At 40.9% G+C, this 14,782-nt stretch overlaps 1 protein-coding gene across 2 annotated transcripts in view; it reads right to left on the bottom strand.

Annotated features, from left to right (window-relative positions):
• Positions 1 to 1,917: 1,917 nt before the first annotated feature.
• The window catches only part of LOC109301060 (cytochrome P450 2U1), a 33,424-nt gene continuing 20,559 nt past the window's right edge, over positions 1,918 to 14,782 (bottom strand). Inside the window, exons 2-5 of one of the 2 annotated variants that reach the window (XM_019521948.1) lie at positions 11,028 to 11,663; positions 8,021 to 8,182; positions 5,843 to 6,010; positions 1,918 to 3,305 (exon numbers count right to left, since the gene is read on the bottom strand). In XM_019521948.1, the coding sequence (XP_019377493.1) occupies positions 3,241 to 3,305; positions 5,843 to 6,010; positions 8,021 to 8,182; positions 11,028 to 11,663 (1,031 nt within the window). In that variant the 3' untranslated portion in view covers positions 1,918 to 3,240. Of the gene's footprint in view, positions 3,306 to 5,131; positions 5,327 to 5,842; positions 6,011 to 8,020; positions 8,183 to 11,027; positions 11,664 to 14,782 lie in introns of those variants that run through there. The other variant, XM_019521947.1, reaches the window with a different exon arrangement.

The following is a 14,782-nucleotide window of genomic DNA, read 5'->3' as shown; positions in this document are numbered from 1 at the left end:
GCCCAGTCTGCCAAGGGATGAAGGGCAGGTGTGACCCATGGGTGGGGTGGGCAGGGCCAGTGTGAGGGGTGTGGGCAAGCACAACCCATGGGTGGGACGTGTCCCCCCCCAGCAAACCTATACCCCCATCCCTTGCCTCTTCCCCCACCAGGACTTATTTGCTCAGCTCCGGCAGTGTTCAAGTGCTGATAAAAGCGGCTGAACCTTGTGGGGTGGGGGTTGAGATGGCTGGCTGTAGGGCAGTAGTGAAAAGAACAGCACCAAGGCTGGGGTTTCCAAACCTCGGGGTTGCACTGGTAAGCATATAGGAGTTCCATGCACCACTTTGACCTAAATGGAATAAAGTTTGATACTACATAGATCTAGGTTGATCTTAAACTGGGTTCTGCAATTTTTAGACCAGTATGTGTGCATGGAACATCTGTAGTTACAGGTTTAGATTGACTGCGGTCACTGAGACCCAGTGTTGCCGAGACTTGCGAGAAAAAAAAGTGGCATTGCCTTTAAAAACAAAGCCAAAACAAACCCAACCCATTTCAAATAGGAGAGTGGAGGTGCTTATCAACCCTCAACTCTCAAAACATTCAAGTGACTTTAAAAAAAAAAAATAGCCCAATTCCACTTATTATAAAGTGGACTTGGCAACGCTGCTGAGATTGGGTCTGTACGTGTAAGGTCAGCACCAGGACGAACTAAGTTTAAAAGGGGCGGCCATTTTGAACCCAATTTAACCTCCCCAAATGTCTGTACTTAGCCACATATATCTCAACATATACTTTCTATTCATTTTCTGAATTACATTTAAAAAAAAATCTGCACTTGGATTATACATTTTTTGAGGCAGGGACAATTTTTCTGTTCTGCTTACACGGTACCCAAGCACAAAGTTCTTAAACTATGATTAGGACACAAATAAATCAAACATACAAGGATCATTACTGTAACAGACAAATTCCTGGAACAGTTACAGCAGAACAGCTGACATCAAGTCACTTCCCCCAACTCTCTCTTTTTAACTTGGTGTAATCTGTTTGTCTGTCCATACCAAGTTAAAGTTTTTTCAGCTTTATCTTTCTCAGTGCCTGAAGCCAGGTAGAAACACCCCACAAGTGTACAGGGAGGAGTCTAATGTCAAGTTATGAAGATAAACTGCAAATACTAGATTGCAAAGGCACTGCATTCTCAGTTGCTTCAGTAAGATAAGCTCATTATATGCACCAGCAGATTCTTGTTACCATTTGTATTGCAAGTCTTAACCCCCTGCCCTCACAACTTATACATCACCCTTGTCTCCCCACCTCCTTCCTTTCCAGGGACATCCTGCAAATGCCACTCCCTTCCTCTGTACCATGGAAGACATGTGCCCCTTAAGGCAGGAGTTATTCCCCATGACAGTGGCTGTACCCCCACCCCCATGGTCCCTACTCACCTCTTATTTTCTATTCCACCCCCAGGAGGGGAAGTTCCTACAATCTCTCCAGCCAGTGTCCTTCCCCACTTCTGCAGGTCTTTTCCATTTCAGTCCATGCTGCCTCCTCTCCTCCACTATTCACTTTCAGGGCATTTTAAAGTACTTAGAGTACAGGCAGAAATAAGCTGGGATACTGTAACAGTTAAATGCCTCCTGAATGGTTGCATAACTATCAAAACAATTACAGAGGTGCCAGCTCTGCTAACCAGATGGGTATTCTTTGTGGCTATCCCCACTCTTCTTTTCTGTCCCCTCCCCACCCCCAGTCCCCTGGTATTGACTGAAAACAATGTGCAAAACTCTACTGATATTGAGAATACTTGATATTTCTGAGTTGACTGGAGACTGCATTCCAGAGTTAATATATGTGGAGCGCAACATCCACATATCAAAGTATCAAGTAGACTGCTACACCTCATTGATAACAATAAAAAGCTTCAGTATTATTATGTATAAATTACAGAAAATACTTTATTAAAATAAATTACACTGATGAAAATTCTCATACTGAACATACAAACACAGGCACTGTTGTAAACATTAGCTATATAGTGGCCACATTCAATAAGACATTTAAAACTTAACTTTCCACAAAAAAGGTCAATATTGCACAATCCAGTTCAGCTACCAATAATTTTCTGCAGTAGCAAAAGTAAGTTTTACAAACAAAAAGAGTTTCCAGTCTCTCTCAGAGTAGCCTGTGAAATCGCTAGTTTTATTTGCTAGGCCTTCATGGTGGCACCTGAAGCAGCAATTTATTTCTGAACATAGGTAGCAATTGTGCCATCCTTCACGTGTGTAGGACAGCCTGTCATCCAATACAGCACTGTATAATGTCTAGAAACTAAAACTTAAAAGGACCATCTGTAAAATACCAGTTTTCAAGGGCAACATTTTGCATACCAAATTTTTTCTGGAGGCTGCGGGTGTGTAAAGGCAAGATGGACAGGTGACAAATTACAAAGAAATCCATTTATTTTATTTTAAATGCAGTGTCGCTAGAGTCTGCCAAAATTCTAAAGTGCTTCTTAAACCTACCCATTAATCAGTAGAGACAAATTTCCACACAAAGCAGTTGCATGATCAACCTTATTTGTTGCTTATGTGACACGTAACAGAATCAGGAAAATAATTATCAGCACTTCACTTTAGCTTTGCAATTAAAAATTCCTATTTTAAGGATTTTTCAGACAAACCCTAGTTGTGCAGAGAACTGCTTTATTTAGCCAGCTGTAAGAGGATGAATCATAAATGCTTATTACTCAGTAGTCACTAGATATACTATTTTATATACACTAGCAAAATTAAGCATATTGACAAGAGTGCTAACTTTGGTTCATTATCCTCCAAGGATTTCAAGTTTTTGCCTAAAAGAAATTGCAACATTAAATTACACATCTTTTCATTTGTTCTGTAATTATATTACATAGAAGTTCTTCAAGATAACCATCTGACCTACAAGGATATGTGTCAAGTTATGGCCTCCATAAACAGCAGGCTTCCTTGTGAAAACATGAGGAGCTACTAAAAACAGCTTAATCATCTTGCTGAATTAGGCCTCTGTATTAACCATAACAGCAAATGAAAATCCTTTATTTTACCTCCAAAGGGTAAAATGCTTACTGCTTAAAAAAAAAAGCAGGACACTGTCTTAATAAAGTTACCAAGTTTGAAAGTGCTATTAAAGAAGTAATAATTTCAGAGCTGAGTTTACTTTTTCCATTTTACTGTCAAAAATTAAAACTAGCCAACTTCATATCTAATTATAGTCAGTTTTCACATTCCAGTCTGGTGACCTTAGCATTATGAAGGTAGACCACTATTTCCAATGTCTCTGATGAAGAAAAAAAAAAAAGACTAGAATATAAATTTCTCTTGGTATCAAGTTTTGAAACTTCTGCCTATACCAGACTTCTCTTTAAAAGGAGATGTCAATGCTCAAGAAGATTAAATCACATCACAATTAACTGCTGAGTGCCCTGAATAAGTATTACAGAAATCTGAAAAAGTCTAGTCATTACTATTAAAAAACATGGGGGGGCAAGCTTCTTACGAGCAGTGCCTCATTTTGAAATGCTCAGGAATGAGTTTCACTGGTAATACCAACCACCAGACAACACTAAAAACTGTTTATGCACACGAATTAACACAATCTAATCCTGACTGGCTGTTGTGCTGTTCAATATTCTAGGTTTACTCCAAATGGGATACAGTGCAGAGACCTTGCAGCCATGCAGCAGCTTTGCCAGACTCCTAGGCTGTAAATAGACACTGCATTTGTCCCAGGAACCTACGGACATACATGTCCAGTGTCCCACTTGAAGTCCCTCTGAAGTATGCAGGATAAAATGTGCCAATGCTTTTTCCTGGGGCACAGCCATGTGCATTTGTACACTTTTTGCCAGGCATTCAGGTACAAACAGGTTAGGCTGCCTGCTCTCCTTCACCACCTACTGACAGGGGAACAGAAATGCAAGTTGGAAGGACAATGTGTATATCTAGGTATAGACATTCAAAAAGCCTGAGGCAGAATCAGTCTATGTTATGCAGCTTTCTGTAAGCAGCATAGTTTAGACTGATAGCAAACAGAACATATATTTGCCTGGGGAAGGGGATGGAGAAGACGCACACATCTTAAACCAGGTTCCACCATTTTTAAACCAGTCTGTGTGGGCCAAGCTCCTGTTCCATTATGGGTATAGACAAGTTTTGTGTGCTGAACTTCTGTTCCGTTACAGCTTTAGATGGGTTTTCAAATCACTTATACCAGTAGAAGTGTAATGTCTGTACCTGGCCTATATGTCTGTTTTGATCTGGGTCAAACCCCACGACAAATCAGGCCTGTCTCAAATTAGATACTCATTTAAAGCCCTAAGCACCAATTCTTTCTAATACTTTAAGGGTATGGGTTTGACCAGTGCCAAACTGCAGCAATAGACCTCAACTGTCCTGTTCCAAGATCAGTCCTCGTTTTAGATTCTGATATCATCTGGTGTGTGATTCTAAACACTCTTTCACTGCTCCCAGAATGTGCTGGACCTGGGATTTTAGTTTGACCTATTAGACAATGCAGGATTAGGGCTCACCAAGAAAATTCAGGGTAGGCTCCAGAAAAAGCATCAACACTAAGAGAATTCTGATACAATATTTAGCAATGAGTTTTGGTTTGGTCCTACCTATAAGTGCAAGTTACTTACACAAAAGAGTTCCTCAAGGGCAGGGAAAACATAATTTTTAAAACATATTTAGTCACTAAGTTGTTTTGTACTAAAGATATAAACACCTTATGTCACTTAATGATTATTCTACAAATAGCTACTCATGTCTTTCATTTTTGTTTTGCCAATTATTTACAGAACATTTTGAAATTCATAAGGCATTACGTATATGCTTGATTCTTGGTCCTAAGATTAGAATTTATCTAGTTAGGCAGCCACATCCCAAAAGGACAAAAATAAAAAGGTAAGTTTTAATATCAAACTGAAATCTTACCTTCAATTCACTTGTGGAACTCAAAAGCTAACTTAAGTTACTAGTTTGCTTTCACTCATTATCCTTCAACTAAATATTTTCACACTTAGCATTAATTCCTTTCATTACCAAAATGATTAACTATATTAACTGAATTCAAGTGCAACACTTCTTCATTTAAGGTTTTGGTTTTTTTGAAGTTTCTTCATCTGTTCAAAGCAATTATATTGAATGGAAAAGGAGCTAATGTTAGACCAAATCTTCCATCCATATGGGGCTTTTTAGCGTTCTCAGGATACAAAAATGTGAAACTTTGCAGGAGATTTACGAACATCAAGAACAATTCCATTTTTGCCAGCTGCTCTCCCATGCACACTCGTTTACCTTAAGAAAGATTTGAAATGTAAAAAATATTATCTTATAGTTGATTTTTTGAACAAACTGTTGATCTATGCATACAGTTTTTATACATCCTATAATTTCCACACTTCCATGTACCAGTTAAAAGGAGACTTAAGCTCCCATTCAGATCTGAACTTGCTAAAATTCACTGTCTTTGTTTTGACATCTCACTTAGCTTTATGACATGACACTAGGCCTACATCCTGCCACAAAGAAAATATTGTTAAGACTACAAAGTCAAGAACACTGAAGAAGACTGCACACACTGAGATCAGTCCAAATGTGTTGGTCCAAATTAAACTATTAATTTGGAAAGGATACTTCTAAAATTTTTAAAATATTTACGTTTATATTATAAAATATTATATATATTTTATATTAATGGTTATATAATATAGCCTTAAATAATCACCATACATCACACACATCATTAAAAATTCACCCCTCAGATCCCACACTTCAAACAAATCCCACTCCAACTATATCTCAATATTTTACCAAGTCCAAAAGGGATGAATGTTTCTCTTTTGATTAGTTGGCCGTTTTCATCCAGAAATCTTGTTGGTAGGAAGTCATCTGGCTTCTCCCATGCATTAGGATCTCTGTGCACTGACCACAGGTTGGGCACAATCACACTGCCCTTTGGAATAGTATATCCCTGCAGTACTTTTACGTCAAAACACAAAGACAGGTGATATCTAACAGGTGACAAGAGCAAACGTGAAATTTCACGCTTAACAGAAGACAGAATAAAATGCAATAATGTCCCAGAATTTCACTGTGGACAATTTGCACGCATCACAGGTCAGGGCTGCCTGTGCATCGGCTCCCAGATCAAGCTAGAGCTGGAAGGTATGCCAACTGCCAAGGATCAAGAGGGAATGGGGAAGCCGCAGTCAAGTTACTTCTCTCCAAGGTGTTACTCAACATGCTGTCAGAATACTGGTGATACCAAATACCGGCAAGAAGCAGGTACAGGAATCCCACTCTGAGCAATGGTTGCTGGCCCCATTTTTCCTCCTTCCCTACTGTGGAGGATTCTAACAGAAGTGATAAGGGGACTCTACAGTTCATCTACTTGCAAGCACCTAGGTTTGGGACAGACATTCAAAAAGCCTGAGCCTGAACTGGTTCAATCTTTGCAGGTTAGTCTAACCTGCAAAGCTTGAACCGATTTGGAGGTGGATAGACATTCCCTTTTCATTCCAGAAATGTAGGCAAATACCTGCAGTGGCTCAGGCTAGGGAGTGGGGGTGCTAAAGAAGCACTCCCTTCCTTCCACAGTGTTGATCTGAGGGGGCACGTGGCCAGGGAGGTAGGATGCTGGGGGTACAGGGGACAGGAGACTCTGATTAGGGAAGGGTTTTAACCCCCAGCCTGCCTGCAGTCCCATGCTTTTCCCCACTGGCTGCTCAAGTGGCAGGAGTGTTGCCACGCCCTGCATCTGCTGATACTGTGCTTTAATCTCCATCTCCCTGTCTTCTTGCAGATTCCACCTCCCCATCTTCTTGCAGGCTGTCTGCAAACACCTTTCTCTGTCCCCTCTAGAAGACTGACAGATTGCACCCAGCAGGTTGTTTGTCAGAACAAAGTTTATCAGCCCATCAAGCCCTACAAAAGAAAACATCTCTCTCATTAGTTTAAAGATCTTATCTGCAGGGTGCATTTGCAAGCCACTAGCTTTCTGCCTTTACTCAAGTGAAATTGGAGACCTACACAGACCTCTCAGCATTAGCTAGCATGTGGGGGGAGCATGGCCAGATGCTGGGTCTCTGTGCTGGGATCCCTGCCATGGGAGACGGGCAGAAGGGGGGATCCCTGCTTTAGCAGCCAGTAGGGAGGAGGGTAGGGTAAGCCTGGCAGCTGCTGCAGTCCCTCAGCCAGCCGAAGCAGTGACCCTCCAGCTAGGAAGGAGAGGGTCAGGGCCAACCCTGCTACATTCAACCATCACACCAGAGTGTGATGCTACGTTCAACCAGGGTTATCTCAAACCAGTTTTGGCCATTTTCAAACTGGGTTATGTGCACTGACTGTCTGTTCTGTTACAGGTTTAAACCAGTTTCTGATCATGTGAACTGGTTTACGTGTAATGTCTGTCCCTAGCCCTAAAGGCACCAGTAGGGGATGGGACACGAGAGCATGCAACGCTGATGCACTGGGTGCTAATTCATTTAAACACAGGCATTTGGGGTGGGCTGCAGGAAGAGTAATGTTAATATGGGATGTATCCATTACATGGGAACTTGTACTGTCATCACACCCAAATGCACGAGTGTTTTGAGCAGGGCAATGATCACATATTTCTGCAATATTGGCACATTCCTTTCAAGCTGAGCAATCACACTGCACTGAATTAACGTTTTCAAGACTGTCAAGGCTAGAAATGTTTGTTTTATAAAGGAAGGGGGGAAATCTTGATTTTCAATTCCCAGAAGGTGGGCTGGTCAACAAAGGCTTATGCAGTTGCAGCTCATTTTTAATTATGAAACACTTGGGGAATCTTGTGCCAACCACAGTGCATGGCTAGATTATTTCTCCTAGCCCTTCTGTTCTCAGGAAATGGCATTTTACACTGAGCTTACATCTATTACTGAATAACTGATCTTTGTAAGCTCCCTGAGATCTCACCAGTAATGTCAGCCACAAAAGAAATAATGTACTAAGAGACACACTTACCAGCAGTCTCTGAGGCCATTCGAGGAACAGAAAGAGGAACAACAACAGTCATTCGTTGCACCTCCATGATGGTTGCCTCTGTGAAGGGCATCTTAGCCTTGTCAGCAAGAGAAGGAGCTCGGTCCAGCCCAATAACTGCACTGATTTCTGCATGGACCTTTTCTATGCAGCAAAAGTAAGATGAAAGAAAGACAACAGCACATTTCTAAGGCACACCTACACTGCAGACATCTGACAACAGTTATATGGAAGTAGGGTGTGTCCTGTCTGACCCAACCGTGCCAGCAGAAGTCCCAAGAACTGACAGTTATACCAGTATGAGAAAACTCTTGAAGAGAGAGAAACAAAAGTAAAAACAATCACAGTTTTGCCAATACATAGCTCTTAACATGGATGAAGCATTTTGCTGGTGTCGACTTAGCCTCAGTGTTAGATTACGAGCTATCATTGTATAGCCAAAGATCTGAGAGTACTGGTAATAGGGGACTAGAGCCTTTCATCTCTAGGTGGTGGTCAAGTGCATAGTTCTTATTGTTTAATGACTGCTCACTGAGCCACATGAAACGAAGTACAATCAATTTAAAACAGGAGAGGGAACGGCATAAGTTTCACTAAAAGATGTGCTGCAGTTCTAACAAGATTTATTCAGGAAGTCCTATAGCCCGTCTTATGCAAGTCAGAGCATATGATCATATCAGCTTCTGCTGGCCTCATTACTGATGAATAATCCACTTTCCAGCCAACATTAAATTAAAAAAATACAAGGCATGTCAACCACCAGGACTGTCACCATGAACAAAAAGAAAAGGGTCATGGACACTGGGTATGTAGTATGATTTCACTACCTTGTCACCCCTGAGCTGCAGTATGTTAGTGAACTGCATGGGAAAGTTTAACAGCTGCTGCTTATTTTACCCATGCTAGGGCAGTAACTCCAAGGGTCTTGGGTCAGAGCTCTACCTCATGCACTAGAATCCCTTTTAAAAAAATATGACTCAGTGGTTTGTGGCAGAGTTGGAAAGACTTTCCAAGCACACACAGCACAGACTGCCAAGTAAAAATGGAAGCAGATTCCCTGCATCTATCACACACTGAGGTTAAAGTAACTGAGGGAATGTGCGAGATTCTTTTTTCAGCCTATAAAAAGAAGCTATCATAACACAGAAGATTCATCATTTACAGTTGTTGACCTCTTTGTATTACAACAACATTCACTATGCAACAAGTTGCTTTTCACATGCACATGAAGTTGCTGCTCTTTCCAAGGAACCTGCAATCTTAAAAAAAAAAAAGTCAGTTATCTACAACTGTTCTTGAAATCCTGTTGACAGTGGTTATTCTGCTTGTTCCATATACCACTGCCCAGCCATATTTGCACTTTTACACTTCAATACTGATCAAAGTTTGCCTGTCAGTTCAATGCAAGAAAAAGTTCAGTCAGAGAAAGGGATTCAGTTTTCACTTCCTAAGACAGACTCTTGCTGCCATCTATGGGTTTGCTAAGGAAATATCACCCCAGGTGAAGTACACAGAACATGATTGGAGCTTTAGGAGGAGCTGTTCCAAGGCAGCTATGTCTCACTAGAACATAATTTTAGGACCTGGGATTATTAGTACATGTGTTTAGCAGCAGCCTTAGTGTAAGGTACAGGTTACCTCTCACCACTAGCTTAAAAATTCGACTACTGCACTATCCCTGTGAAGAGCTGTATTGTTCTAAGCAAACCTTCTGCACATACATCTTCTGTGCAACAAAGATTGTGCATGTGCAATCACACACACACACACACTCCTGGCCCCAGAGTACCAGTGCAGGGCCCATACTCCAATGATCCAGTGATGCTGGGGACCACGTGGTGCTGGAGCAGCCAGTGGGCATGCAGGAAAGCAGTGAAAGCTGCAGCAGGCAGAGGCTTCTGGTTGGGAGGGCAGTAGTGAGAGAGGGCTGGAGGTGGGAGTGGGGCTGGGCCAGCCTTCCTCTGAGTCCTACTGCCTCTGTCTCCTGTCATCTGTGACAGGCAACCAGGAACAGATAAATATATTTTGTCTAAAATTTTTAGGGGCCCCACGGGCCGGATAGAATGGCCTGGTGGGCCAGATCTGGCCCGTGGGCCATATTTTGCCTGCCCGACACAGACCAGGTCTTTTGGTTCAAGTTGATATCTTTTATTAGATCAGCTTGGAGGTAGGTTCATGTTTCTAGCAGGCTTTTGGGAATCCATCAGCATACAAAGGGGTCACCCCATTCTGCGCTCCACTTAGCTTGAAAAAGGATACTGTGTTATCTGAAAGCTTGCTAGAAACATCAACCTACCTCCAAGTTGGTCTAATAAGATACCAACTTGAACCAAAAGACTCTGTCTATCATATAGCTCCAGACCAAAATGGCTGACCCCAAAAGAAAATTCTCCTTACACACTGTTCTCCAGAATGTGTATTATTAGTAAAATACTGCACACATGTTTGTTAAACACCCAAACTAAGGCTTGACCTGGGAGAGGAAGACAAGATGACCCAGTTGTCATGGAGCGATCAGTGCAAAAAAGTCCCCCGAACTACCTGGAAAAGAATGTTGCCCGAAACAGGAGAAATTCCCAGTCAAACTAACTATTACAATTTGGGGTCCTGAAAGCTGCCAGCACTTCATAAATATTTAGGATGTGAAAAAAATGGTTGCAAAGAACAGGAGCATTAGGAGAAGCAACTGTCACATGGCTGTAGAGGTTGCCATCCCAAAGGGATGGAGAAGGCAGGCACCAAATCAGATGTTTTGCTAAGAAAGTTTCAGGCAGAAATCAAATCACAGCAGGGTCACAAAGTCTGAATGGTAGGCTATTGAGGCACCTTAAATATTAAATCTTTTAAATTACAGAGACATATTTATAACTACATTCACAACATGTTATCAGATACTGAACTGGCTTTCTTGCACACCTCTGTGCTAAAATGCAGCAGTATGCTGCAAGCCTTGCAGGACAGTAGAAATAGTTAAGAAAGTCTCATTTACCTTGTACTTCTGGGTATAGAGACATATAGAGGAGACACCACAGAAGTGTGTTGGTGGTGGTGTCAGTGCCTGCAATAAAAAGGTCACCAATGATAAAAAACAGGTAGTCTTCATTAAAGCTGCTATCCTTGTTTTTTTTTTTCTCCTCATCCACTTGGAGGAGGTACATATCAATAAAGTCCTGAGGATTTTCTGGATCCAAGTTCTCTCTGTGCTGTGCAATTATTCTTTTTAGGAAAGCGGTAATATTTAACTCAGCTTGCCTCAGTTCTCTGAAAGGCCCAAAGGGGAGGTAGTAAAGCCAAGGATAGATGTTGACCAGAATTACACTGCTGTTTATGCATATCTGTAGGGCACGTGACATGAGACTCAACAAGGTCGTAAACTCAACATCTTCATAATCAAAGCGCCTGCCAAAGGCCAGAGAGCAGATAATATTGGACACTCCATTGCTAATGACTGAAAAGGGGTTGAATGGCTCTTTTCCATGTGTTTTTATTTCTTCCTTAATATATTTCAGTTCTTCAATAATTTTAGGTTCCAGGCTGTTCTTCCCTAATCCAAAATGGCGAAGAGTTGTATGAGAAAACTTCCTCTGCTGCTTCCATACTGGGCCATAAGGAGCAAATACAATTCCTGAAAGAGAGAAATGGAATCCAAGTTGAATTGCTTAGTTTTCAAGAGGATGTGTTAATAGCCCTCCACAACTACAACCAGAGCAGGGAATAAGAGTTCAAAGAAGAGGATGGTTTTGTTTTTAAGGTGCAGAAGTTGAAGCCAGAGAGAGAGATTACTCTGTTCTCTAACTCATTCTAACTCATTACATGAACAACTCTTGTCTCTCAACTTTCTAACTTGTATATTGGATATGAAAGATACCCAATAGGCTTAATTAGTGTTTGTAATGCATTTGAAAGTCCTCACCTGGAACACACCATTTGAGTATAATTACCTCTAAACATCCTGAAATAGTTTCACGGGATGATCGAATTTGGTACCTATGTTAGCAGTAGCTATTAAATACTAGCAAACTGCCCATCAAGAATGATTGGGGGGGGGGGGAACAGAGTGCAACTACTGCCTCCCAGAAGCAGGGGGGTGCTTGCCCTGCCGTCCCCCACTGCCAGTACCCCACGCTGCCACCGCTTCCAGCACCGCTGGTCTCATGTCCCTGGCCCCACACCCCGGAGGCAGCAGAGCACAGCCAAGACAGTGGGGACGGAGCAGGGGGGCAAGGCCTGCACTGCTGGCCTTGCCTCCCCACTCTGTCCCCTCCATCATGATAGCACTCCACACTCTGATTGGTTGTTTCACTAACCAATCAGAGTGCTCCAAGAGTGTTATGGACAGACAGAAAGATGGACTAAGCCCTTTATTATATAATGAATTTAGGCAAGATGCAGATGACCAAATATTCAAGCACAATTTGTTCTGCATGGTGATATTATTGGTCTTTCTTCTCTGAAGGGTACAGATGCTTCTCAGTCCAACTTGTACATGTATAAATTCATATTAAAGGGAAAAACAACTGGCCCCAAAAATAATTGTTTTATACAACGTATATTAGGCAATAGGCTATGAAAACTGGAAGCAAGTTGTGACTGTATATTTAAATCCTGTTGCTAAAAAATACACTCAGGTTTATATCCCTAAGGGATTTACCAAAGCTCCAGACACATGTTTCCATAGGTGTGCTTTCATACATGGCTTATTCCATATTCAGTATTTTGATCATTTTGGTTTTTGAACTTTTTTAGGGTCAAATGTAAATATTATTTCCATGCAAACAAATTAATCTCTTGTGCTGGATTACAAAACAGGAATCTGGCACATTATGGCAGTTCATAAACAAAACACTGAACGAACTAGAGTGATTTACTGATTAACTACAGATTGATATGTTTAAACCTGCAGTTCAAACAAACTGATATACTGATGTTATTCTTCTGAGATGTACCATTACATTTTCATAGAAAGAGCAGCTCATTTCACAAAAGCAACCCACCAGCTTATTTGCCAAAATGATCTAATTATGAACGTTATTTTTAAAAGGAGTTTAAAAAACCCAGAAAAACTTTACTACCCTGTAAAAACTGGCAACAGAAAGGTATGTTTCTTTTGACTACTGTATAGCTACCCATAATTTTTAATGCAGAAATTCTCAGCATGAAAAAGGGGCTGTAATGCTACTTAAATAAAAGAAATCCAGGAAAAGTATGTGTTGACTTAAAGTCCAAAGGTTGACTAACTATTCAGTATAAAATGTCCCTACCCGGATTACATTGCAATCCTGGAGATCTGAATGGGTTATTTGTAATAAAGATTGGCAAACTAAGTTTATAGGTGGATTGTCTCATTATCTATTCAAAGCAACAACTGTATTGGGCTTAGACACCTGAACAAAATAAACCAATAATTAAGATCAGTCACAAAATAAAAGGAAAGTCCCTATGTTATGCAAACAGAGTAAACAAGTACTCAGTCTCATTTTGTCTGCATATACTTACGTCTTGGAGGACAGCTCTTCAGTGATCTACATGCTACATGGAATATTATTTTTCTTTAAACTTCTCAGATTGCCCACCCCGTATCAACCAGCACAGGTGCAAATTAAGTATATCTGATATGAGAAGACAGCCTAAGCATCTTTACTGAAGCAAAGACTCTCATAACTAGAATTAAAAACTAACGTGATAAATTAAGGCTTTCCTCAATCCCATAAAAAGAGTCTTTCAGACTCAGTTCTGCACAAGGCATTGATCTACAAAAGCATCCCAGACCATTTTGGAGCAGGGAACTGATTCACTAATAGGTAAAAACTAGCAAAAGAGGGGAAATATTAAAAATGAAGCTAAGGGCCAGGTAATAACAAAAAGTAGTAGGACAATAGTGTTTTGGTGTGTTCACAGAAGATCACTGAAAAAAAATTGTTTAAATGAACTGAAAGCCAAATATGCTGCCATGCTACAAGAAAGATTCTGAAGATGGCAGAGAAATGCAGCATGAAGCAAAGGAATTAGAAAGTCTTTCTAGACTTCACTAGACAATTAATGCACAGCAATAAAACTCTGAAGGTGACTGGCAAAGGAAAACAAAAGTGGGCATTGAAAACTTATGAAAAAAAGGTAAATTTATTTTTACATTAGTACTTAGGTCTGTAGTGCCTGAGAGCACTGTACTTGGCCACATGATTCCCCACCCACTACCTCCCTTCCCTGAAGTTTCTCACTGCTTCTCTTGATGTTACTGAATTTGTGGGAATCCAGGTGTAAGGTAAATGGTGGAAACAACCATGGTTGTTAAATGATCTCTCTCTGAGGTCTAAACAGCATTAAAAAGACTGCTGGCCACAGGACCCTCAGCTACACTACACCTAATGCCACTGCTACAACTTTGGCATTACACCACTGAGATTTATTTATTTGTATTTATTTTTTTTTTGTCAGGGAATAGGAAGGGGACTAAAAATAAACCTCCACTTGTACAGACAAAGCCTAACACATTTGGGAGAAGAGCTTTCACTGTTAAAAGAGTTATTTCAGTTAAAGGCTCATATATCAGTTACCCTTTCAGTCCTGCAACAAGCATAACAAAATGGAAGATAATATTTGACGCTGCTGATACTTCTACAGACAGTAGGAAGGAGATTATAGATTCATAGATTCATAGATTAAGGGTCGGAAGGGACCTAGTAGATCTTCTAGCCCGACCCCCCGCCAGGGCGGGAGAACAACAAAAAACCCCAAAAAGAGAAA

The sequence above is a fragment of the Gavialis gangeticus genome, unplaced genomic scaffold (assembly GCF_001723915.1).
Source record: "Gavialis gangeticus isolate Ggan-Ray unplaced genomic scaffold, GavGan_comp1, whole genome shotgun sequence".
Lineage (NCBI taxonomy): Eukaryota > Metazoa > Chordata > Crocodylia > Gavialidae > Gavialis > Gavialis gangeticus.
The sequence above is the reverse complement of the archived record's forward strand: the minus strand, read 5'-3'. Positions and strand labels throughout refer to the sequence as shown.